At 34.5% G+C, this 26,831-nt stretch overlaps 3 protein-coding genes across 7 annotated transcripts in view; 2 read left to right on the top strand and 1 right to left on the bottom strand.

The window, feature by feature from the left end:
- LOC130806111 (callose synthase 7-like) overlaps positions 1 to 15,524 on the bottom strand; it is a 33,932-nt gene extending 18,408 nt beyond the window's left edge. For 2 of the 5 annotated variants that reach the window (XM_057671039.1, XM_057671044.1), the window contains exons 1-28: positions 15,033 to 15,524; positions 11,427 to 11,527; positions 10,739 to 10,851; positions 10,459 to 10,546; positions 10,255 to 10,365; positions 10,016 to 10,177; positions 8,445 to 8,534; positions 8,253 to 8,344; positions 7,999 to 8,122; positions 6,909 to 7,043; positions 6,747 to 6,823; positions 6,588 to 6,675; positions 5,328 to 5,450; positions 5,087 to 5,204; positions 3,618 to 3,943; positions 3,447 to 3,502; positions 3,204 to 3,264; positions 2,807 to 2,888; positions 2,672 to 2,721; positions 2,480 to 2,566; positions 2,008 to 2,112; positions 1,800 to 1,894; positions 1,585 to 1,666; positions 1,329 to 1,492; positions 1,027 to 1,150; positions 654 to 763; positions 444 to 540; positions 222 to 373 (exon numbers count right to left, since the gene is read on the bottom strand). In XM_057671039.1, coding sequence (XP_057527022.1) covers positions 222 to 373; positions 444 to 540; positions 654 to 763; positions 1,027 to 1,150; positions 1,329 to 1,492; positions 1,585 to 1,666; positions 1,800 to 1,894; positions 2,008 to 2,112; positions 2,480 to 2,566; positions 2,672 to 2,721; positions 2,807 to 2,888; positions 3,204 to 3,264; positions 3,447 to 3,502; positions 3,618 to 3,943; positions 5,087 to 5,204; positions 5,328 to 5,450; positions 6,588 to 6,675; positions 6,747 to 6,823; positions 6,909 to 7,043; positions 7,999 to 8,122; positions 8,253 to 8,344; positions 8,445 to 8,534; positions 10,016 to 10,177; positions 10,255 to 10,365; positions 10,459 to 10,546; positions 10,739 to 10,851; positions 11,427 to 11,527; positions 15,033 to 15,246 — 3,227 coding nt within the window. In that variant the 5' untranslated portion in view covers positions 15,247 to 15,524. Of the gene's footprint in view, positions 1 to 221; positions 374 to 443; positions 541 to 653; positions 764 to 1,026; positions 1,151 to 1,328; positions 1,493 to 1,584; positions 1,667 to 1,799; positions 1,895 to 2,007; positions 2,113 to 2,479; positions 2,567 to 2,671; positions 2,722 to 2,806; positions 2,889 to 3,203; positions 3,265 to 3,446; positions 3,503 to 3,617; positions 3,944 to 5,086; positions 5,205 to 5,327; positions 5,451 to 6,587; positions 6,676 to 6,746; positions 6,824 to 6,908; positions 7,044 to 7,998; positions 8,123 to 8,252; positions 8,345 to 8,444; positions 8,535 to 10,015; positions 10,178 to 10,254; positions 10,366 to 10,458; positions 10,547 to 10,738; positions 10,852 to 11,426; positions 11,528 to 13,860; positions 13,877 to 15,032 lie in introns of those variants that run through there. The other 3 variants (XM_057671040.1, XM_057671041.1, XM_057671043.1) reach the window with 3 other exon arrangements.
- A 3,453-nt stretch (positions 15,525 to 18,977) lies between these two features.
- LOC130806110 (conserved oligomeric Golgi complex subunit 5) lies at positions 18,978 to 24,326 on the top strand. Its single transcript, XM_057671038.1, has 3 exons — positions 18,978 to 20,172; positions 21,450 to 21,923; positions 22,840 to 24,326. Exons 1-3 carry the CDS (start codon positions 19,093 to 19,095, stop codon positions 23,779 to 23,781), a joined length of 2,496 nt encoding a protein of 831 aa, XP_057527021.1. The 5' UTR covers positions 18,978 to 19,092; the 3' UTR covers positions 23,782 to 24,326.
- Positions 24,327 to 24,703: 377 nt separating this feature from the next.
- The window catches only part of LOC130806108 (GDSL esterase/lipase At4g10955-like), a 3,239-nt gene continuing 1,111 nt past the window's right edge, over positions 24,704 to 26,831 (top strand). Inside the window, exons 1-2 of the mRNA XM_057671037.1 lie at positions 24,704 to 25,184; positions 26,198 to 26,831. The exon at positions 26,198 to 26,831 is cut by the window's right edge and continues 1,111 nt beyond it. Of these exons, the coding sequence (XP_057527020.1) occupies positions 25,012 to 25,184; positions 26,198 to 26,831 (807 nt within the window). The 5' untranslated portion in view covers positions 24,704 to 25,011. The remainder of the gene's footprint in view (positions 25,185 to 26,197) is intronic.

Genomic DNA, 26,831 nt, shown 5'->3' with positions numbered 1-26,831 from the left:
ACACTTTGAGTCTACATGTTCATAATGAGGTCAAAAGCTTGCTTTTGCTACTCCAAAAAGTATAAATGAGACATTAGCCATCTGCTATTCCGGCAATAATTTTCATTCCATACAGCTGTTTATCTGACAATTGTTCATTGTACCATCAAAACAATATTTAAACGTTAAAAAGAAAACCCATCAAAAGCAATAAATAAATAAGTCTAATTTGAAGGACTCACCTGAATGAAAGCATATTACGCACAAAGGGAGCATATGGCATAGTCATGAACAATGAGTTAGTAAAAAACGTCATTCGACGACGTGCTTCCAAATTTGTAGGCACATTTATTGCTGACTCCTTCTCACTCAAGAGCACATGTAACCGAACAACCTAGAAGTAGAAACATAGAAAATGAAGCTAAAATACTGGAAGTATTGGGTAACAAAACAGTAAGATGTACCTTTTCTCTCCATGATTTATTACGTAAGAGATTGATGTGTATCTTTACGAACCTCTCTCTTTTCCCCACATCATCAATTTGATCTCTCTTCAGGATACTGAAACACCCACAAAAAGCATACAACATAACACATCGTATCGACTACTTACAATTTTCCACAAACGCTGAGATGATGTAACAAAAAAAATAGCATGATTACATATAACTTACTCATATCCATCACTCATAACATCTTTTGTAATGATCTCCATAATATCCTGGAGAACATTAACAATATGAGACTTGTAGAGGTCCTCATCATCATACTCACTGTCACTCAGCTGTCAAATATGAAATCTTGTGAGAAAAAAATATGAATGGAGCATAAACAAAAACTAAAATCAACATCAACCCAATGCACGACGCTCAAAGAACTTGATGTTCAGTCTTACTCCATCAACTGCTATTGGAGCGAGCAGTTTTGGGTGGTCTAATAATCTAAAGAAGATAAACCATTCAGTAATCATGCACTTAAAATTGAATAAGTAGCTAAAAAATTGCAAACTTGAGGTCAGGTAAAAATTAACATAATGGGATATCTTACCAACAATTTCAGGAACTTCTCCAACTTGTCATGAAGCATAGGTAATCCATTCATATGAAACTCGACCAAAAATTTGCGCTGATGTATGCTAGTTTCCACCTTTTCACATATTTGTTTGATTGATCTGAAACATAACAAAAAGGATGAGCAAACAAAAGCGTATCACTTCTTATAACATGATACAGCTAGAGATGATTAGCTGCTTTCTTTTATCATAGCTTTCTATGAGCAGGAAACACTGGGTATGATGATAATGATTACAAATTAAAAAATAAAAAAACTAGCATTACAAAAACACTTACAATTTATCATCTGCATCTTCCAAAAGCTCAAAGAGAATTTCCCTGAGAGTTTCGTAGCATTCAATCACTGCTGAAGACATGTAATCATCATCCTTGATTTTGTTAAATAACTCGGAATCATCTTTTTTCTTGAAATCTTTTGCCATATCTAGCGCTATGGGAATCTATTGAAAAGACAGAAACATAAAGAGATACCAGTCAAACAAGGAATTCCCAAGTATAAAAAGCTCATGAAAAAGATAGCGATAAGTCCCACCTTACTAGCAAGAAGGAAAGGAGGCCACTGGACCACAGAAACCCTACTTGAAGTGTAAGGTACAAGTAGTAAATCTCTCTCACTAAAGTGGATAAGAAAAAATATATAAGTTAAGCAGAATATGATAAGAAAAACCTGTAAAAATTAAAGAAATTTCTTATGTGTCAACTGTCAATAAGGTGAGCAATAACAGTTCTCAAATAAGATGACTCAACCTGTGACTGATCAGATCCTCTAGCCGCAAAGAATGTATAAATTCATTCCAGACTTGAGAGAATTTCGCAATGTTTTTTCGAGCTTCCAAAGTCTCCTGCTAAGATAAATGTAGACTTTAGCTAAAGGCAGCACATCAAGACATTAAGCATGAATTATATGTAAACACAGTTCACAACAAAATTACAAGTCAATGGTAGATAACAGTACCAATGGTCTCAACTTAGCCTCCCCTTTCAATCGTGGCACAAGCCGCTTTCTGAAAGCTATAGGAACAGACTCAAATCTGGAGCGCAACATTCCAAGCGTGCGTATCTATATAGGGAAACAAAGTGTCGAAAAAGAAATAAACATAAGCTTATCAAGACCACAGTCACAATCAGATGGAAAGCAAAGCTTCATCTTATTCACGTCAAATAAATTTTAAGATAACATATATTCATAAAATCCCCAAAAAAACACACAACTCAACACTTCCAGAATCATCAGCCTAGCCAATATGTCATTGTCCCCTAAGGAAAAGGGGAAACTGGAATTCAAATAGGACATTGGAATCATACTGCACAAACTTCTGCTTCGATTTATCTCCTCCACAAGACTAAGGAATAAAAAACTCTGATAAAAGAACGGCTGGCCAAAGTATCACATATTTATCACACAAGAAGGACAAGTTATCACATACCTCACCCAAATGGCTGAAAGCTCCAAGAATTCCACCAACAATGGTAGAGAATATGGCATACCATATTTGTGCATCCATGAGATAAACCTAATCAGAAATGAACAGTGATTATCTTTAATAATGTGAAAGAAACTACAAAAATATAAAAGTGTAAAACATTTTCTTATTCAGTTCCACTTCTGAACCACTTACAAAAACAATCGGAGCCCAAATCGCAATTATAACGCCAAAATTATGTGTTGCTACATCAAATAGAGTCACAGTTAGTTTAATATGAACAATCCCCAAAGAAAGAAATCAAGCCAATCAAGCACAGCAAAAGTTTACCATTAGGAAAGAACTCATGCCATTCATAGTCATCAATTTTCATCCGCCATATTAGCTTTGTTGGCTCCACTAAAGGCAAAATCTATAGAAAGGATTAGAATCAAAAGTTGAGGAAGTATGCCTAACAAACTAGATGTGAAATATAATACAAAGTAATGAAACAGATACACTTATAGAAGGTATTTACACGGTACCAAATTTTCGTTCAACACTATCATAGCAAGAAAGTAGTTTTTTTAGCATATAAATTTCCTTTTCTGATGGAAAAGGAAGTGGGTTAATATTTGGGGGAAAAGTGAACAAATTCCATTTTCAGAGCACCAAAATTGTAGCAAATCACTATCACTCCAAATGGATGAAGTAAACAACATATCAGTTCAGATGGCAGCGAACTTACCTCCACATAGAAACTAAATGCCAGCTTGCACACAAGCAACAATATCCAAAAAAATGTATACCTGAAAATCATTGGCATTTACATGGTGTGCCACAAGCAAGAGCAATTTTAGTAAAAAGCACCATAAAAAATCCTCAGAACACCTAATGAAAGTCTGATACAGCATCCAAATATCATGGAATATGACATGATCAACAAACAAGCAACCTCTCATGTTGAATACATTAATTTCAGTGTTCTTACTTAAGAAGGGAAAATGTGTCTTCATGCATGCCTCTTCCAATATACAATTTTGGCTGCACCAACAAATGAATAAAAATCAGCAATGCTGTAAAGTAAAAGTTCCCTGAAGGAAAATTATTTGAAAGAATAAAGCAGGAGTTAATCATGTAGGCTGTTGAAGATGCTTTCCTGAGCCCACCACATAACGAGGATGATGATATTTGAATTCGAGCGTTCCACAAATTTCCGTACTGGTGGGAAGAAAAATAACAAAGCAGCAAAAATGTTAGGAGCCATGTAAATGGCGATGCAAAACTTGAAAGTATTAGGATTTATATCGGCAGCCCAGCTAGTGAGGAAGTTCACTAATCCCACATGATTCTGTACAAATCTGGTATAGCCTATAGGCATCACTACTGCCCACATAGCTGCAACAGCAAACTTCAAAAGGTACCGCAGAATTTGAGAAATTTTCAAGCTCCCCCAAGCCTTCCAACTAAGAAAAATATCCAAAGTTGCTGCATACACAAAGAGAAAAGAATATTTAACCACAAAAACTAAAAATGAAATAACTCTAGCAAACAAACAAGAAGTTCGTCAAACAGACCAGAAAAAACTATCCGCCAACTATAATCGTGTTGTTGACTAAAAGATGACCCATAAACTGCTTTTTTGTTTGATTAGATGACAATCAGACTTCTCTAATTTCTAAAATGAAGGGTCAAGTTCACCATTGACCATAGGGTAAAATAAGGCTGCATCATTGTATCACAACCGTATTATAAAGGTTTTTGAGTTTACCGCGACCGACCGCAAAGTCATCCCTATTGTACGTGAAATCCTTTTTGAGATCTTAACCATTACGGTGACTGTGACCATGACGGAAACCGTATTGTTGCACTATTTAGTGCACATCGCACCCATCTACAATCTCATTCTATTACCCAATGCCAGTATATGGCTCCCGCTTAGGAGGAAGTATGAGGAATCAAATGTGCACAGCCTTAATCTTATAATAATAAAGAGGTTGTTTCGGAAAAAACCTTGATTGCAAACAACATTTGCAACTTCAAATAAATATGGGGCTCACATGATTTAATGAGTCATTTTACTATAGTCCATTATAATCTAAAACCAAAGAACTACTCTTCAGTCTCCTCACGACAATGGCACCAGAATCAAGAAAAATCGAGAAAGTGGGTATTTTAATGGGGTATTGGGTCATGTCCTTTAATAGAATAATTATACGTTTTAATGTAGTAAAGAGAAATTAGTTGTAGGTTTTAGTGGGGAATTACAGGCAGGGTCATGACCAAAAATAGCAATGGGGAAAACTCAGTAGAACAACTATAGTAGTAAATGGAGCAAAATCAGGGGACAGAGGAAATATAAATCATTGGCTCCATCAAATATGGGTACTGCCTCCATAGAAAATAATTTATAATACTCTACACACAACAATAGAAGTCTGTTCACAGCATTGACTAAATTCCCTAAACAATTGCAACATACATTCGCCAGCCTGAAACATGACTAGCCTCGTTCGAACTCAGGTGGACTCCGAAAGTGGTGCAAGGATGAAATTATAACCCCCTTCTTCATTGGAGAACCATCATAACTGATTATAAAGAGACTTAAAGAGCGGGATTTAATATAAGTACCTCCCAATAAATTGAGGAAGGCAGCAGTAATGAATATGCTCAAAACAGCATCAAATACGTTGGGCTCAAAAATTGAGATAATTGAACCAGTAGGACTCCAAGCTATGATTACCATTGTCTGAAAACATTTTAAAATCAGCATAAGTCAGCTTTGTTATCAAATCTTATCTTCTATGAAGACTAGACAAAGCAAACGGGCAACGGGTTAGTGAAGAAAATAGCAGGCTTTAGTCAAAAGTACCTGCAAAGCAAGTATGAAAAATACCCACATACGATCGAAACTTCTATAAAGGTGCCAAAATGTGCGCATTTCAACAAAGTTTGTCTTAGGCTTCTTCTTTCCAATAGCAACTTGATCATGCCTCTGCAAGGGAAGACCTATATTAGATTTATCATCCAGTTTTGTTGACGAAGCCAGGAACCTAATATGGTAGGTTGTCGAGTAGCAGTCCATTATTTTATATTAGACATTTAGACGTGATCACATAAATATGTAGTAATGATGCTCTTGAGAAACAGAAAATACGTGAAAAGAAACCACAATTATCCATTAACAAATATGCACAAAGAACAAGATAGCAAACATCAACTAGCTTTTAAATTGTAAAAAAGCACTAAAATGACTACTATGATTTTTATAGCAACAAAAAAACAATTAATTAGACATGAAACAAATTCTTTTACCAATAAATATCAGTTTTTGTCAAGTAATTTTATATTTGATCAGAAAAAAAAAAAAAAAAAAAAAAAAAAAAAAAAAAAAAAAACTAGTTCTAATAAACAAAATTCAATAGAACCTAAAAATCACTTGTAATCAATAAAAGTCTATAATTTAAATATATAAAAAAAAAAATCACCAAAAGAAAATTTAAATTACTTTTATTTGGCAAAAGGTCAGTTGAAAAAAGAAAGCACAAAAAAGGTGTCCAGAGTAGCAACCCAACAAGACATTGGTGAATTTACCAAACAGATTTATTATTTCCAGTACTTAATACACCATAATATACAATCAATTCTCACTTTACAACCACACTATTCCAAAGTTAAAAGAAACAATAAATGATCCAATTGGAATGGGATAGCAGTTGTTCTGAAGTCAGTTACGCTATCAATATAACAAATCAAACAATAACCTCCATGAAGAAAGGAACTTCCACATTGTCACTACAATATTGATTTTTGGAATTTCAGTATTGTTGTGGCATTATTGTAGTTGTACACTACATCTTACCGACTTGTTGCCTTTCCCAGAGATCACTTTTAAGCTACTTCAGCCTTAAAATCAAAAATCCAACACAAAAATACTAATAAGACATCACAATCAAGAAAATCAAAATTGACACGTCATAAACCATTTGTTTCTTGATCCAACATGAAGCACTGCACATCATGTTCGTTTTCTTACATCTTGCACGATTAATATAAAATATTCCTTGACCATCAAATACTTGAGAGAACAAGATCACATTGAATTATGAGAATATTAGCAGATGCTTATTACCATGCTGGAAGGCCGCACCTCTTCCGTTTGTACAAAAAAGTCTGCTTTGTCATCCATTGGCCATCCTAATTTGAAGCATTTCTGAGACCTATAATAAAACTCTTAACAATTAGTACTATCAAATAAATAACAGAAACAAAAATCATCTTTCAGGCTTACCAAAAATATTCATTAAGATCATCATAATTCCTCCAAGCTGAGTGGCTAGCTTTGCCTCCTTTGTTTCTTCTTGCTTCCTTTTTGCAATAACAGTTGGTAATTTCTTGAGACAAAAGCATGCAAATTGAAAATAGAGTAGATCATGCATGGAAGATGTTGTACCTTACGCAAAACATCATATATCGGAGATATAACTTTCTTTAGAAAAAATTCATCCCCACGCCTCGTACTTTGAATATTGTCTCCTGTTATTGAGTGAACATTGTTGTACAGAATTCCATGAATTTCACTAGCCATCTACCAACAATCACACATCAGTTTAACATAGGAATGTAAACAAAAAAAAATCATGGAAAAATATTCAAATACCACAAACATGACAAACAGCTTGCGGTGCATATTTTCCCATAACACACAAACATGAAAAAAAATATTCCAGAACAAGTATCAACACTTTTTAACCTTATGCAGCTCATATAGACATCCACTGAAAGGATATGTTTTTGTTTCTTATGAATAAAAAGAAAACTGCGAATAACCTCAAGGGTTAGGGACTTTCTATTCAAATCTTGTTAAGATCAGCTTCCTGGCACAACTATATCAACTATGGTTTGAATGGAACAGAAAATAATTCTAAGATGTCGCTTGTACTTTTAAGCGTCAATATTCAATTCAGTATTACTTGTCGACCAAAAAACAATCCTGTATCACTGACCGATTTGAAAAATCAAAGCAAAAATATGCAAGTTCATGATCTCAAAAAAGAAAGTAACTTGTATGGAGAGGGTAGTTTTTGTTTATTGGATCGTTCCCTGCTATGTTTGAGACTCCCTTAGTGTATTAATTTATTACTCTCTCCTATTCTAATGAAATGTCCTATTTGGCTTTGCATATTTGCTAATGCACTATTATAATACTAAATATCTCTAATTGTGTTTGGTTAAAAATTATAAAAAGTTGATATTAATAAAATAAACATTAAGACGAATCAAAGAAGATCTCTCTTGACTATGTTTTAACTTACAGGTTTAGAATAAATACAAACAAAGAGTGATTAATGAATAGTGTAAAAACAAATGGGTCTTTTGATCAGAATAGGAGGGACTATTATCACATATAAAAGTCTTAGTCAATCAGTTTCAAGAACATGCGCAATACAGAAAGAGAAAAAAACTTTGATCTCATGCAAATTCATACAAAATGAAATCAAGAGTAACTTAAAGACTAAAAGAAGACTCAAAGGTAAACTTACATTATGGAAGATGTAGCATAAGCATTCAGGCATGAAACGAACATTTGACGCTTCACCCCAGATAAGGAGATAAAGTGCAATATACAGAAGCTCCAATTGCTGTTGGTCAGCACCTGGGGGAAATCTTGGAATTCCCACACGAAAATCAAGTCAGAAAGTCAATTATATGCAATAATCTTGACCACTAGTAGACATTCTGGCAGGGCATCAGATAAACATTTATTTTTTCATGTCCACAAAAAGAGGGTGCTTACTTGAGGTTTGATTTGCAATGAAGATAATTGCACCATCTTTCATAATTTTTAAAAACCTTTTCTTTCAATTGGTGGATAGTCTGAATGTGAAGCTGCATCTCAAACATGTATTTAATTAATTATTTAAAAGACACTTTCTCTAAAAAAATTATTCAAAAGACATGAACTGAAGCAGAAAGTTTGAAAACATACCATTTCATAGTCCTCTGATCTCCTAACCCTTACATCCATATTTGCAAGTATCAAGATCAAGTGCTCTCTTTGATTTGCAACATTTCCTTTCTTTTACAGCAGAGAAAATAAATTAAGAAAGAAAAAAAATATCCAATGATAAGAGCTATCAATTAATGTGATGTCTGTTATGAAAAGAAGTGAAATGACATTTATACTTCTGCGCTACTTACATGAATAAAACAAAAGCAAAAGTGATCCATGCACGAGCATAAGAGTGTAACAAAAAACTATTACAAAAGGGATGATCAAAACCACTATGGTATCAAAAGAGATGGTCATGGGTGCAGTTGATCAACTGGTGGGTTCATAGTGCAAAAACAAGGTCGCATCACCGGAATGTAAAGGTTTTAGAGTTGACCGCAAGCGAAATGTAGGCACCATTGACTGCAAAATTACATGTATTGACTGCAATGGCAACGAGAACAGCCTACCTAGAAAAACTAATCAGACATACCAATATTAATGAAAGACCTTAATCATGTTAAAAAAGCAAACTGCGGTTTTGCCTTGGTCACTGGCTCACTGCACATTCTAGTACGCGAAACAACTATAGAAACCAAACTAGACCATAACAAAATCAGTTACCATATGCGAATCCACATATGCAAAAATCATGTTTCACTACAGGGACAACTGATGAGTTCGTTAGGTGCGTGACTATATAACTGAAAAAACAATTTCCAAAAAAATACGTTTTTTTTCGTTGCTTGTTTAAGAGTACAATTAGAAAGGAAAAGTAGGAGTGAAAATATTTTAGTTTACATCAATATGAAGAAACCAGTGGATAGCATGTTACTTTTTTAGAAGTATATTACAAAAGAAACTAGTCAGCGAAAAATTAAAGATAGAAATCGGGAAAAATTATAAATAGGGGGGAGAGAGACAGAGAATGTATCAGGATACATGTGTGTGTTGTATTGCGTTTGCTAACTCGTGTGGGAGAACACAAGCCTCTCAAAAGCTTGTAATTATCTTTACATTTTCAACATATTTCATTACCTTATCTTTAGCCTTTGGTCATCAACGGCCACCATCCCAGTTCGTTACAGTCGAGAACAAGCCTAACAATGTATCTACATTTTTCACACATTTCACTAGTTAATCCAATTCTATCATCTTCTTCCTTTGGTTATCAATGGCTGCCACCCTAGTGCATAACATTTATCCAGCCCATGCAGATCACTTTCTTCACAACATGGAAGGAAACTAAATTTGCTCTTCAAGTTTTCCCTCAAACCAAGGGAAAACATTTTTCAATAAGTGACACTAAAATGATATGCATACGTTTGATAGGATTTGATGAATTCGATGTTAATTAAAAGTTGTAGTTTCAGTCGAACACAAGCCTTGCTCCAGCAAAAATATTGTCAAAATAAACAATGTTCTAGTAAAGGCTCAAGGAACTAACAGTTAAGACTTACAGCCCATGGTTAAAAGGTCTATCAGCTCAAAAGTGTTAGGGTGATATACTGAATTAAACAATCAAGCTCATAATATATGAAAATTAAAACCTCATGGAAAGTGTTTACCTGAAACCCAAAGATGGATGCTAGCCAGTCAAGAATATCATTAAAAGATTTGTCCCTGTACTCCGGAATAATAACATTATGATCTTGAGTAACAGATGCCAATGTAACTTGAGGCACAGGAAGATTGTCCAGATTACTTATGGCCCGAATTGCAGCTTTAATCTGAAAGTTTCAGACAGGTATGTCAATAAATCTACACATAACAAAGAAAAACAGCACGGACAAGCATTGTAAGCAACCTCAGGAAGTTCCATGATTGCTGGTTTAACACCAACAGAAAATAGAGGGAGAATATTATGATGCTCGTATTGTTCTCTGTTCCTTTCTACTTCCTTGGCATAATTTTCTGTCTGCAGGTAATATAAATATCAAAATCTAACGTTTCACCTTAAATTATTCATGTGAAGACAGCAACTTTATACTAGTTAGACAAAGTGACGAACCGCTTCATCAACTTTTGCATAGGGTACAACCGTCCTAAGAACATCATATAGCACAGTCGCTATCTGATAAATCTTGGCCATTTCTTCCCTTCAGAAAACAACAAAGATGGTAAATTTTGAAAATTAAACAGCTCAACTAAAATTAGGGACCAAATGACACCCCTAACCATTTCATTGTCATTTTTTAATTTTACAACTCTGCATACAATAAATTTCTCTCCTCTTACTTCTCAATTCTTTTTACATCATGGGAGGGGAGAGATTTGACACTAAGACTTACGGAGTCTTTACGTGTTGACCCTGTCTAATATTCTTCTCACAGAAGTTCTGGTAGAACTTCTGAATCTCTTTTGGATCACTTTTAGCTAGTATTGGACGAGTTTCAGCCTCCTCCTATAATCAAGAGAACACAAAAACATCTTAACAAGAACCTTTCACAATGAGATACACAGTTACTAGGAACAATAAGGGAGAAATTATCAATATTTTCATTACAACTAACAGAAATTGAACGACATGATATCTTCCCATGACCCCCATAAAACAATCTTATAATGCCAATAGGCTTTCGATCAATGAACACATGCCAGCAATGTGGAAAATAAACAACAGACAATCCTTTCTAAGTCAATTCAACAACGCACAGCCATTGTCACCACTTTGGTGAGATGCAAACCACTCAACCAAAACAACTGCTTTCCAAACCCCAAGATTATTTATGTTTACAGACCACTAGGAACTGTAGAGCAAAGAACAGAATTTATTTTTAGAATCAAACAGTGCTTCGTCTACTGAAGAGAGGTTTACACATGCAAACATTGAAAGGATCAACTTTGCAAAAAGATTAGGCATGGGATCTTCTCAGAAAAGAGAATTGGATATTCTACCAAAAATTTATGGGATGCTAATTTAGAAACAATGAATATGAGTACAACATAGAGAACAAACTAGGAAAGGAAAAATCCCACCTTTTCAAGTTTATGCAACAGATAAGTCTTGAACTGGCGAACTCCTCTCCCACTTGACGTTGGGTCCATCTTGTGAGCCTTCTCGAATGCATGAAAGCGACCTAGTTGACCAACAGCACCAAACAACACAAAAGACCTTTATAAAAAGAAGAATTAATGGGCACAAGTGCATAGCTTCTGAGTATGGAACTGATTATAACAACAGCCATCATCATTCTAGATACACACCAGGGCAAGCATAAGTCTGTGAAACTGATAGAAAACTACAGTGCATATTGTTGGGAAGCGAAAGAAACATGTAAATAAAATGAAAAGATAAGTTAAATGTTGAATGAGAATTAAAGAAAGAGTATGGATCATGATCAACAATAGAAATGTAGCTAAACCCATGGAATGGACTAAAAAGGAAAATGTAACCCCATGAGAGTGGGACAAAGGAAGTACTAGAATAAAAAACTAATTCTGAAAAAAACATCTTTTTTCAAAGGTATTTGGCTTATTTAGTTCCAAAAACTACATAATTATGTTCAAATCTCGTGTTCACAGCAGTAAACTCTCATTTCTTAATGAAATTGTGATTAAATATTGTCTTTATGAAACAATAATGGAAATGCAGCTCAAAATAGAAAAATCATCCAACTCTCCGATATAATACATTCAAATAATACAAACAGAATAAATCATCCCACTCAAATAATATAAACAAAATAAATCATTTGAGCCCATTCAAATAATATTTTATGAAACAAAATATTATGTCTTTATGAAACAACATACATACACAGGTGGGTATGACAGAGTCTTTCACATTTAAAGTGCGACTATATTAGAGATCAGCACTAAGTCCTTTCATTTTTACGGTCAGAAATCTCAAAATCCATCTGAGAAACCGTACCATGGTGCATGCTTTTCGCCGACGATATAGTTTTGGCCGCAGAAACCAAGGAGAAGGCTAATAGTAAATTGGAAGAGTGGGGGGAAGCCTTGAGGGAAGTCTTGGAGGGTAAGGGGTTGCGCATAAGCCGTACGAAGACAGAACACTTGCGATGCAATTTCGGTGGGACAGAATCAATAGGGGAGCCAGAGGTGACCATAGGGGGAGAAGTTATTGCATGTACGTCCAAGTTCAATTATTTGGGATCGGGGATTCAGAGTAATGGAGAGATTGATGGAGACGTTACTAATCGTATACAAGTGGGTTGGCTTAAGTGGCGAGTAGCAACCGGGGTGTTGTGTGATAAAAAGTTCCCGAGAAGATTAAAAGGTGAATTTTACCACATTACAATTAGCTCGGCGTTGTTATATGGGGCAGAATGTTGGCCCGTAAAGAAGGTTTCGAACAGATGATGGAAGTAACAGAAATGCCTATGCTCAGGTGGATATGTGGTAATACTATGACGGATAGGATAAGAAACCAGGAGTTCAGGGAGAAGTTAAGGGTTGCACCTCTCTCCGCAAAGATACGGGAGAACAGGTTGAGATGGTTTGGGCATGTGCAGAGAAAGACACATGATGCCCCAGTAGGAAGGATCGAATGCATTATAGTGAAGGGCAAGAGAAGTCGAGGAAGACCTAGGAGAACGTGGGAGGAACAAATTAAAAGTGACATACATGAACTTCACCTCTCCAAAGACCTGACCAGGGATAGGGGCAGTTGGTGGCGCCTTATCCACGTCTTAGATTACTAAACCCGTCCCTTTTACCAATCGTTTGTTATTGTTCATTGCTTTTAATTATCGCTCTTTACCTCCTTCATTACTTTTATCTTTATTTTTAGTTATTTGTACGTATTTTATTTATTCTATTTGTAAGTTCCAGGTTTCTCACTCTTTGAAGACCTTTCTCAAGCCGAGGGACTTTTTGACCGCACTCTCCTTTATGGGTATGAGTTGCCGTCGTTTTTCCCTCTCCAGACCCTGAGCATAGTTTTCTATGAGCGGGATACACTAGGTATGATGATCATGATGAACTATGGAAATGCAGCTCAAAATAGAAAAATCATCTAACTCCCCAATATAATACATTCAAATAATATAAACAAAATAAATCATTTGAGCCCATTCAAAACTCAAAACTTTAAAAAATTTCTTTATTTAATTTGTGATTTATATTTTTTTAACCCTAAGTTTTTATAATTGCATTTTTACACCATTAAATATATTTCCTAGATCCACCATCGCAGCTCTACTTCCAATTAATCTAATGGTATGGTAGTAGCTCAATAGAAATCAACCTCCCCAAGCATAAAAAATGCCACAAATAATCCTGGCTGTTACCAATTATGATACTCCAGAATCTTAATCGGCTTCAAACTCAACAGGAAAAATAAATTACAAACTTTATCATAAATTAAACTCAATTAACTCCAAATAGAAAAAAAAGAATCAAAATCAAATTAGAAACATAAGATATAAAAGAGACAAAAAAAAATTACATAAATAAGCAACCCTAGGGTTTTTGTTCTCAACTTCATTAACAACTCTAGCTAATAATGGGCGCAATCACACCAAGTGAAGACGGAACAAGCTCACTATCAATGGGAACATTATCATCCTTAGTAGGATCAACCATTGCTAAAGCTCGAGACTTTCGTTTCGAAAACAACCTTAACGGCTAACCAAGTCCTTAACACCGCTCATACTCACCATTTTTGATAGAGCACATCCAAATGCAAGTTCTAATTAACTTGTTTCCCAAAAAACGAAAGAAGTCATGAAACAGTGGAGTAAATTGAAGCCATTAAATTGTATATATAGAGAGAGAATTGAGATACTTTGTGTAAGAAGGGAGTAACGAATTTCAAATCTTCTATCAAACATTGAACTAAATCAACTCCTATTGCAAAAAATCAACAACAATTTAAAAACACAAAATAAACAAGAAAAAAACGACAAAAATTTACATAAGTAAGCAACCCTAGAGTTTTTGTGCTCAAGTCTCAACTCCTTAGCATACCTAAGAATGGGCGCAATAACAGCAATCAAACACAGAACAAGCTCATTACCAGTGGGAACTCTGTTATTTTAATCAACTCCAAATTGAAAAATAAAAAAAATAAAAATAAATAAAAGACTAAAAATTATAAAATCGTGTAAAAGAGACAAGAAATAACATATAAGCAACCTAGGGTTTACGTTCTCAAGTTTAACAGCAAGCGAAGATGGTACAAGCTCACAAATCACAATAAGTCGGAACACTATTATCCTTAGTAGGATCAAACAATGTTAAAGCTCCAGTCCTTCGCCTCAAAAGGGACCTCGACGAGTGACGAAATTTGTCCTTAACACCAATCGTACTCGCCATTTGTGATCGATCACTTTCAAAACACAAATTCTTTTAAAATGGAGGAAAATGGAAGCCGTTAAATTGTATAAAGAGAAAGAAAATTGAGATAATATCTGTATGAAGGAAGGTAAAAAGCTTCTATCAAATTAAACTCAATTAACTTTAAAATTGCACAAATGATAAACAAAATAACAAGCAAAGACCGAATAAGCTCACTATCAATAGAACACTACATCCTCATCAACTCCAAATTGCAAAAAAAAAAAAAAAAAAAAAAAAAAAAAAAAAGCATAAAATCATATAAAAGAGACGAGAAATTACATAAATAAGCAACCCTAGGGTTATCGTTCTCAACTTCATTAGCAACCCTAAGAATAGGCGCAATAACAGCAAGCGGAGACGGAACAAGCTCACTATCAATCGGAACACTATCATCATTAGTAGGATCAACCATTGTTAAAGCTCGATTCATTCTTTTCGAAGACGACCTCTTCGAGTGACCAAATTCGTCTCTGAAACCGCTCGTGCTCGCCATTTTTGACCGAACACATTCAAATACAAATTCCGATTACCGTTCTCCTCGAGCAATGAAGAAATTCTTGAATAAATGGAGAATAATGAAGCCATTATATTGTATAGATAAAGAAAATAGATACTTTGAGTGAGAATTTAGGTAATGAAAATTCAAATTATGGCTTTTTTGATTATATTAGGTTTCTCTTTGCGCACGAAAAGAATGGAAGGGAAGTTCAGAGGATGAAGATGGAAAAGGCGCTAGACAACGGTACTTTATCATGTTTTTTTTATTTGATGTTTTTGCTTTAACTTCTGGTCTTAAAGCTAAATAAAACGACAGTAAATCTTGTTAACGAAAACACATGTGCGACTGCGATCACTTTGAGGCCTAGTTCATTTCGTAAATTAAGATATTACAAACACACATAACCTCGCAACGGTTAGAAAATTTAAAACAAATAAACAATTTTAAAAAATAAATAAATAAATAAGTTTTAGATAAATTTAATTTCAAAAATAAATATCTCTATGTCAGAGATTAAGGTCAGGTATGTTCATAATTACTAACAACGAAAAAATTGGTCAAAAAAGTTAAAATTGTTTGTTCGCAATTAATAACTGCGAACAAAAAGAAGATAATGTCAAAACGTTAGAAAGGACAAAAAACAAAAAAAATTGTTTGTGGGAACAAACATGAATTCTATTATTTTGTCCCTTCTAATATTATAACATTGACTCTCTTTTGTTTCCAATTATCAATTGAGAACAAAATTTTAACTTTCTTTGACCAACTTTTTTGTTCATTATTAGTACTGCGAACATATCTGAGCTTATGCTCGGACATAAAAACACTTATTTTTTAAATTAAGTTTACCCGAAGTTTTTTTTTTGTTAAAAAATGCTTATTTGTTTCAAACTTTCCAACGATTGCATGGGTGTAATCACCGTAGTATATATAGGTCAATTAGTTTGCAACTCAATTTTTTAAAAAAAGTTTTAAATATTTTTATGCTAAATTTCAAACTTAAAAGACCAAATCTAAAACTCAAAAACTCTACAATAAGACTTAAGTCGATTTGGTTTTAATTCTTAAATTATTAATATAATTTTTTAAAAAAATATTTTCAATTCCAAGACTTAAAAGACCAAATCTATGCCTTAAAAGACCAATGTTAACATTATCTTAGATTTAGATTTGGCCTTTTAAATTCAAGTTGATATTGAAAAATAAAGTTATATGTTTTAAAAAAAATTTAAAATAGTGACTATGCATTTGTTGAAATTAATGCTTGGAATTGACAATTTAAGTATTGAAATTGCGATTTTACGTCTTAAAATGCGCATTTTAAGGTTTGGTGTATGTTGATTTAAAAAACCAAACATAAAACTATTATCAAAAGAAAATTTAGTTTAAAATTTTAATTTCAAAATGTGCATTTTAAATCTTGGAAATAACATTTTTAAGTTTTGAAATTTACTTGAACTTTTGAAGTTGACATTTTAAATTTTGGAGTTTTCTTTTTTAACCATTAATGAAGGAAAATAAGGCTTAAAGTAAGGACTTGAAACATTAAAATAGAGATTTTAAGCTTTAAATAGACATTAAAAATAAAATTATGTCTTGAATGAGGGAAATTAAGACTTGTAGTTGGAATTTTGAAAGTTAAAATAGTCATTTTAAGTTTTAGAATTGATGTTTTAAGAGTTGGAGCAAGTAGTTAAAACATAGAGTTAATGCTTTTGAAAATGAAGTGTAAGACTTATAGAGGTTTGAAGTGCTTGAATTGACATTTTAATTTTAAAATATATATTTTTAGCTTTGGAGTTGGGAGCTTAAAAAAAGTTTTAAATATTTTTTTATTGAGTCGTATGGATGCGGTAGCCGCATATAAGATTTTGCGAAAAAATCAATAAGTGTCTCTTTGATGTTCGATAAATAATTGTCTATTGATAGGAGTAATTGTTGGTTTAACCAACTAAAATATTGGTTGATGAGTCATCGGTTTAAACTTACTGTGTCTTTTGTTATAGAGGCCACCATCATTATCATATTCATTATATCTCGTTCATAAAAGTCATGATTAGGGGCTATAGCCTATAGAGTTTTAGAACATAGAAAAAGATTAACCTCGCCTTTATCAAAGGATGTTGTAGTTAAAAAGAGTTTCTCATCTCAATAAAGGGCTACAACTGAAAACTGAAGACTGGATACACCATACACATGATAAAAGCAAGGCAAGAAAAGTATAAAACGAATACCATAAACCAAATAAATGTAATTATCAGGCGCAAACAATAAACATGGCATAGATATTATATATTGTATACTTGTCTAGCATACAAATAAGCGAAGTGAAGGTGTTCGATAAAAATTAATTGTTGATTTTTTATTATTTATTATAAAATAGAGTAAAACTCAAAAGGCCAAAGAAAAAAACTAATTCAACAACAAGAAGTAAAGAACTCCTAAGCTTTAATTCCAATAGATTGAAGTCAGCTACTTGAATCAATATATCGGTTTTCATAATCGTCCACATGGATTATTCTTCTTCATTAATCCTAATTTTCTATTATATCAATTTGTGAGTTTAGCCATATCTCTCATATCTTTAAATAATTCATACTATTGTCCATTGTTCATCAGCTATGAATTATCATATTGTTGATTAATTTTATATAATCCAACCTTTTTATTTTTTGATGACAGTACTTCTGCCACATTTTAATCGGCTATTAAATATTGCAAGTATGTACTAGTCATTATACTCATTTCTTCCTTCTTATGTTTTTTTGTTAGTCTACTTCGACAACTCTTTTGGGGTAAGTACATACAATAATCGACTAGAATGTAGCAAAAGTGTAGTCCGTAAAAAAATATGGATAATTTTAAAATAATCAAAAGTAGAGACTATTCCTGGTAAATGATAATGAGATTATACAGGACAATAGATCCTAATGACTAAAATACAGGACAAATTTCATAGTAAGTCCAAGTAAGGACATGTTCTCTTCGTCTGATCTTATTGGATATGATCTGAATTTACTAAGGTCTGATCTGATCTAATCTAATCTGGTTTGATTCAGTCTGATCTGATCTGAATCTTTCTGATCTGGTCTGGTCTGATCTGATCTGGTCTGATCTGATCTGGTCTGGTCTGATCTGATCTGGTCTGATCGGATATGATCTGGTCTGATCTGATCTGATTTGATTTGGTTTCATTGAGTTTGTTATTAATAATAGTAGTTAAGGTATTATTATTATTATTATTATTATTATTATTTGTTTTTTTATTTTTTTTAATTTTTTCTTATTATTATTATTATTATTATTATTTATTATTATTATTGTTATTATTATTATTATTATTATTATTATTATTATTATTATTATGATTATGATTATGATTATGATTATGATTATGATTATCATTACCATTACCATTATCATTATCATTATCATTATTACTATTATTATTATTATTACTAATAATAATAATAATAATGGTATGGTTTGATCTGATCTGATCTGGTCTGGTCTGGTATGATCTGTTCTGATCTGGTCTGGTCTGGTCTGGTCTGGTCTGGTCTGATCTGGTCTGGTCTGGTCTGATCTGAAACTTTCTGATCTGATCTGAATAGTTCTGATCTGAAACTTTCTGATCTGATCTGATTCCAATAAGAATAAGTAATAAGTCAAAAAAAATAAATTGAAGAGAACACCTTGATGTGTATATCACCACACTTTTTAGAATTTTAATTAATTTATTTTAACGTGATTGAGTAGATTTTCCTGCAAATTTCATCGATGAAATGGAGGTTTAATTATAACTCCTCATTCTCAAGCTCATAACTTTGAGCTCCAACAATGGCGGCAATGCAGAGATCCCAACTTTCACCAACCCCATCATCATCCCCACTCCAAAAACTCTCCACATTCAAGCACCAAAACCCATCTTCCTCCATTGAAAACAACAATAACCCACTTTCTTCCTTCTCAAATCACTTAATTTTCTCCCTATTCCTCTCCCCCGATTTCTCTTCAACCCATTTCTCCTCTCAAGCTCTATCATCCGGATCATCCGCATCCACAGCCGAACTTCTTCAAGATGGTATTCATCTCCTTGAAAAACAACTCCGATCCGAAGTACTTTCCCATCATGATCATCTCTTTGCACAGTTATCATCCTTACGCGATGCTGAGTCTTCGTTATCCATCATTAGATCTTGTGTTCAATCTCTACAATCATCGGTAAATCGAGTTAGATCCGAAATTTCTGACCCACATACCCAGATTAAAACAAAAACTACCCAACTTAGTAATCTTCATTCAACTTCACAGAATCTTCAATTTACTATTAGGGTTATCCGTTTAGTTAAGAAACTACGTGATTTAATGACGAGTTCTAGTGATTCTTTGGATCTTTTGAAAGGTGCCCAATTACATTGTGAGATTTTAGGGTTAGTTAGTGATAATGATTTGGGTGGGATTGAGGTTGTGGATGAGGAATTGAGGTGGGTTTCTGAGGCTGGAGCAAAACTTCGGTCTGAAGGGATGAAAGTATTGGAAAGAGGATTAGAGGGGTTGAATCAAGCTGAAGTAGGAAGTGGGTTACAAGTTTTTTACAATCTTGGTGAACTTAGAGGAACTGTTGATGGATTAGTTGCTAAGTATAGGAATTTGGGTGTTAAGAGTATTGCTAATGCATTGGATATGAAAGCTATTTCTGGTGTTTCTTCTGGATATGGAGGACCAGGGGGAATTCAAAGGAGTGGGACCCCACAATTTGGGGCAAGTGGTAAAGCTAAAGATGCACTTTGGCAAAGGATGAGTGGGTGTATGGATCAATTGCATTCGATTATCGTTGCGATTTGGCATTTGCAGAGGGTTTTGTCCAAGAAGAGGGATCCTTTTACTCATGTTCTACTCTTGGATGAGGTTATTCAGGTGTGTTGTGCGGATTTTGTTATGTGTTTTGATAGATTGGTATTTGTTTGAGTATGAAGTTGGTTAATGTTCATCATTCATTGTTTGTCGTTTGCTTTGTTGATCTAGTATTTGATGCCTAGTGCAAAAACAAGACCATGTATATATTATATGTAGGCAACATTTAAAGGTTTTCAAGTTTATGGAACCGGTGCAAAAAAATAAAATAAAATCGTGTTTTAGGTTGCTTCGAGGGATATTTCATTGTTTTGGCCATACATTTGGCGATACTACAACCTCATCACCCCCGCAACGGTTACCACATTTTTGCATTATGATTTGATGTTCATCAATTTGGATGATTAGAAACCAATGGTTTTTGTAACATGGTTATGCAATTTTTCTGTGATTTCTCAAATGATCTTGAGCTCAGATTAGACAGACTAGAGATAAGGTTTAGTTTTTTGTGCAACTCCTGCTTATTTTTTGACCTTGTAAAGTTGTTAGTTGTATTGGTTTGTTGATATTGGTGCCCCTATTGGAATTTAGGTGCATTGGGTTAGTAATTTTGGTCTTGACTCACAAATTTCCAAAACTTTAGACCCAATGAAATTTATGTTTGACAATATAAAAATGGAGCCAAAGATTTGTAGTTTTATGGCTGGATATTATGATGGCGTGAATAGACTATAGTATATTGACTCGCTAAATCATGTACATACTTCCTGTTTGTTATTACAAGCTAAGGTTACATATATCCCATTCTTTGAACCCCGCCTAGGTGGGAGCAACTTAGTGGCGGTGGGGTTATCAAATGTTGTTGTAGAAGGAATTAAGTATTTATTTTTATGAAGTACACAATAAAATCAACCAAGATAAAAATAGATTGTAGTCCGAGAACACTTCATTGATATGATGGAAAGATTCATGACTCGTAGAAATCATATGTACATCAAAGGCTTGCAACCCAGCCCACCGAGGTTTATATGAATCTTTTTTTTGTTAGTTTTGATTGTTCAAATGAGAAAACTTGCATAGTTTTCTACGTTGTAAACTATGAAAACTTAACTTAAGTTCTTGGTGATATTGTGGAAGAAAAGATTGGATTGGAATATTGGATATGAAATGGAGTTTTTTTTCTTCTGGACTGAAATTCATTTCTTCTTTCTCGGAAGATAAATCTGAAAGGCATTTGTTATTGTTTGTTGATGTATCATTTCCCAACCTGGCATTACAAGCCGATCTTGTTGATCAAGCGGTATTTTTCTCTTTTCTAATTCTACTGGTTGCTTTTGTAGGAGGGTGATCAAATGTTAACCGATCGAGTTTGGGAGGCATTTGTTAAATCATTTGCAAGTCAGATGAAATCTGCATTCACTGCCTCAAGCTTTGTGAAGGAAATATTTACGTTAGGGTACCCAAAATTGTATTCCGTGATGGAGAATCTTTTGGAACGTGTATCACGTGAAACTGATGTCAAAGGGGTTTTACCCGCAGTCAGTTCAGAAGGTAAGCAGCAGATGCGTGCTGCAATTGAAAATTTCCAGACATCATTCTTGGCCCAGTGTTTAGGTCGCCTGTCAGAACTTGTGAATAATGTCTTACCAGTTTCTAGCCGTGGTAGTATCCCTTCCAAGGAACACATATCAAGAATCATATTAAGGATTCAGGAGGAGATTGAAACTGTTCAATTCGATGGACATTTGACTCTTTTGGTTCTGCGTGAAATCAGCAAAGTTCTGCTTCTCTTGGCTGAAAGAGCTGAATATCAGGTATGTTTCACTGGAAAAGTACTAAAATTTAGAACTGTTAGTTATTGTTATTAAAAAATATTGCACCCATGAGTTGATGATTTTACTGATAAAAGTTACGAGAATATAATTTCTTGTATATACTATTTCCATCGGCCTCATTTTGTAGCACTTGCCCTTCTAAGAAATCTTAATGAGACCGTGCAAGCTTCGAAAAATGCACCAGTTAATGAAGACGAAGGTCGGAATTTTGAGGAGTTAAGTTAAGAAAGAGGTGGATAATAATAGCGAAGAATGATACGAAGAGTTGAGATTTCGAGGAGCTTATGATAATTGACAATAGACGGGAATGAGAATGGAGAAGAATAATATATGTGATGATCATTTGCAATTCATCTCTTTGCTATAGATTAGTATTATACAGTGAAACATAAGTCGCTAGTTAGTTAGCCTTTTGGATTCGCGGTTCGCTCAAAATGGTTCAAAAGTAGGCTAAAATAGACCATAATTCGTTTTTTTTTATTCGCAATTCGCAAGGCAATTAGCGAATCATGTGACGTTGTTATTATATGTATAATCTTTGTTATTGACGATCTCCTACGTTCATTTGTTTTGGTTCATGTAGCTGACCCCATATATAGTTGTGTAGTTTTATTTCACTTCTCACTCTTGCTATGGATAAGGAGCTACCCATCATTCAGGAGGGGCATATTAGGAATACTGATTAGTAAGCTTATTGGCCATAGGTGGACGGGTTGCCTTCAGTCCTGCATAATGCATATACATTGCTTCTTTACAGTCTTGAAGTCGGTTAGTGATTGCTTCTTTGTTGACACCTCTGTAGTGGTTTTTCGGTTGAAATGGTTTGATTTCTCTTTCGTTCTTTCTTGGCCCCTTTTTCCTGCTCATTTACATTTTGATTCTTCTTTTATTGCAGATATCGACGGGGCCAGAAGCCAGACAGATAACAGGTCCTGCAACTCCCGCTCAATTGAAGAACTTCATGCTGTGCCAGCATCTTCAAGAAGTTCACACGCGTATATCAGCTTTGTTATCGGGACTACCTCCTGAAGCCTCGGAACTTCTTTCTCCCGCGCTAGGCGTTATATACGGGGTTGCCTGTGATTCGGTAGAATCGTTATTCCAATCCATGTTGGACCGTCTTCAGTCATGCATCTTGCAAATTCATGACCAAAACTTTGGTGTCATCGGAATGGACGCTGCTATGGATAACAATGCTTCATCGTACATGGAAGAGTTGCAGAAATGCATCCTCCATTTCCGCAGCGAGTTCCTTTCGAGATTGTTGCCTTCCTCCAAAACCGCAGCAGCAACTGGGACTGAATCCATATCCACTAAACTTGCTCGTGGCATGGCTTCTCGGGTTCTAATGTTCTTCATAAGGCACGCTTCTCTCGTAAGGCCACTTTCAGAGTCGGGAAAATTGCGGATGGCTCGGGATATGGCCGAGCTGGAATTAGCCGTGGGTCAGAATTTATTCCCGGTGGAGCAGCTTGGTGCTCCATACAGAGCTCTACGAGCATTCCGTCCTGTCATATTCTTGGATACATCTCAACTCGAGGCATCACCATTGCTTCAAGATCTTCGTCCTAGTACTATTCTCCACCATCTTTATTCTCGGGGACCAGATGAGTTGCGGTCGCCAATGCAGAGAAATAAACTTACACCTATTCAGTATTCCTTATGGTTGGATTCGCAAGGTGAGGATCAAATATGGAAGGGGATCAAAGCAACTCTCGATGATTATGCTGCGTTAGTGAGGTCTAGAGGAGACAAAGAGTTCGACCCTGTTTATCCCATAATGCTTCGAATTGGGTCCTCCATCTCGGAAAATACATCACAACCCGAGAGGGCTTGATTTTTCGATAGACTCGGGTGCAGCATCCAGGACACTTGCTTCTCCTCGGGTTCTCAATCGCTCGATTGTAACCTAAGAATGTTTGTAGCCTCAGTTTGAACGCGGAAAAAGTGATGTTCATACTTCACACACTTAAGAATGTTATACACAAGTTTGATATATTGATATTTTGAGATGTGAGATATGAGTGAGGGTCCGTTTTGACTTTTGCTCCCTTTCCATCCCAATTTGCAAATGCCAGCAAACAAAATCAAATTACCTACATACTTCTCTTTATTCCAAGTCTACAAATTTGGTAGCACAAATTCGGTTCGTGAGATGCTTTTCATACTTGGGTTGAACAGCACATTTAATATAATCATTTAATATAATATTAACATATGAACTTTTTATTTTGAGGAGATCAACTCATTTGGTAGTTTCTCATATTCAATATTATTATCTCATTTGGTTTTTGTATGTTTGTCAATGTACATATTCAATCATAAATATCTCAAATTGTGTTAAACTAAAAATTATAAAATGTTGATTTTAATTAAACTTTATATCGAATCGAAGCAAATAAGATTATATTTGATTTTATGTTTAAACTTATAAAACTAAGAATAAAATACAAATTAAAGGTGATTGATAAATAGTATTAAAAAACAAATGGGATAATAATAGTGAACACGAAGGAGTATTATGTAATGATATATTGTGAAAAAAATATTAATATTTGTAGTAAATTTATAAAGATTCATTGAGCATTTTACATTCTTGGTGTCCAAGCGACTATTGAAGATCAAAAACTTAATTAATATTTTGCAAAAATCCAACAACATGACAAAATCATAAAATCACTTTCCATTTTAAAAGGAATTAAATAAATTACTTAGTAAGTATTAACTTAATTAGATTTTGATTTTTGATAATCCAAGCGACTATTCAATTACTATTCTTCCCACTTGCTTTCTCAAAATCCCAAACCCAAGCAAAATCCCACAATAATTCTTGCAATTTTTCTCTTTCTATTTTCTCTATTATCTTCTAGAAGAGAAAGAAGGGTGTATTTTAATTGCAGAATAAGGAATCTAAAGTGGGTTTTTGTTTTCCTTCAAATTACATTAATGAAAATAAATTATATGATGTGACATTGAGGAATTAAAGAAGGGTCAATACCAATTTCACAAGCATATTCTTCAAGATCAAAACTTTATTGGACAAAGTGGGGAGAAATTCAATTTTAAAATGGAAATGGAAGTAGAAACAAAAACCCAAGTTGAAGAAATAATGGTGGGAGCAGCCATGGAAATGGTGGAAGGAAGCAAAAATGGAGGTGGAGCTCATCCTTATGCATTTCATGTTTCTGGGCCTCGGAATCTTTCTTCTCCTAATTGGAGAGATATCATCAATTCTAGCTGGTTTGTTTGTTTGTTTTCCATTGCTTTCATTTATAAATTCTTGTATGAGAAATGGTTTCATGAGATGCGCCTTATGCATGGTTGAATAGCCTAACTAATACAAATTATTGAGATTGTCATTGAAAGACGATCTATTTTAGTTGATTCATGTGCAGTTGCCATAATGTTTGCTATTGAAAGTCTATTAGAAATCACCATTTTGTTGAAACAAACAAGGGTTGTGTGTGTATGACTTTGGAGGTAATGGTCCATGGAGAGTTTGCCATTTGTTTTAACATTGTTTTAAAGTACCATTTTATATTTGACTTATATGAAGTTATAGGGGATGTTTGCTATTGAAGTTATTGAATTTTTTTTGATATAATTTATAAGGGTTGTGTGAATATCGGATTCTTTGGATTCTGGTTAGGTAGGCACAAATTAGTGACATTAAGGTATACATTGGATTCAGTTTAGGTAGGAGCTAATTTATGACATTGGATTCATTGGATTCCATTGTGTAAATCATGTCAAGGAACCAACTCAACCAAAAGCTTAACCTGTTAAAGCTGATGGTTGAGGCCTCAGGATATGTTATATACTTTAACACATCGCCTCACACGAGAGCCCTTTATGCTAGAAATGTGGATTCATCATACGTCCTCCCTGTACTAACGCTAAATATTCTACTTTGAATAAGGGGTGATTGAGATTCGAACCCGTAATTTCATGTTACGTTGGCTTCTGATACCATGTCAAAAAACCAACTCCATCAAAAGCTAATATAACATATCATGGGGCCTCAACCAATGTTATATACTCTAACAAATCAGATCCCCAAATCCTACTAAAGTGGGAGCCACTCAATGGCTTTAGGGTGTTGGAATGTTGTGTAGGTAGCCGATACCATATTGTTGGGATTAAGGCTTTTGACATTGTAGTTGAATGCTCGTAGAAGCCTGTAGAAACTTATATTTATATGATGAGAAAATTACTTAGTCTCAAATAACTCATTGTTTTGTGGATGTATGCAGGAAAAATGCAAATTATAAAAGAACAGTCATGGCCTGTTTCATACAAGGAGCATACCTGCTAGAGCTAGACAGGCAAGAAAACAAAACAGGTGAAAATGCTTTAGCTCCAAACTGGTGGTTGCCTTTCAAATACAAGCTAACTCAAACTCTAATCGACGAGCGAGATGGATCCATCTTTGGAGCCATACTCGAATGGGATTGCTCTTCAGCACTGTCCGATTTCATACTCATTCGCCCAAGTGGGGCCCCACGAGCTGTTTTAGCTCTAAGAGGAACACTCCTAAAGAGTGTGACTATCCGAAGGGACTTAACTGACGACCTTCGGTTCCTTGCTTGGGAAAGTTTGAAAGGGTCAGTAAGATTCAAAGTAGCTTTTGATACATTAAAATCATGTGCATTGAAGTATGGAAGTAGCAATGTTTGTGTTATCGGTCATTCGTTAGGTGCTGGTTTCGCCCTTCAAGTTGGAAAGGCATTAGCCAAAGAAGGAATACATGTCGAGGCTCATTTGTTCAACCCTCCATCGGTTTCACTATCCATGAGTCTTAAGACTCTTGGGGAAAAAGCCGGGTTTGTTTGGAGGAGATTTCGGTCTATGCTTCCTTCAGGGAGCGAAACCCAGCAGAACACCGAG

Source organism: Amaranthus tricolor, chromosome 2 (assembly GCF_026212465.1).
Source record: "Amaranthus tricolor cultivar Red isolate AtriRed21 chromosome 2, ASM2621246v1, whole genome shotgun sequence".
NCBI classification, from domain to species: domain Eukaryota; kingdom Viridiplantae; phylum Streptophyta; class Magnoliopsida; order Caryophyllales; family Amaranthaceae; genus Amaranthus; species Amaranthus tricolor.
The sequence above is the reverse complement of the archived record's forward strand: the minus strand, read 5'-3'. Positions and strand labels throughout refer to the sequence as shown.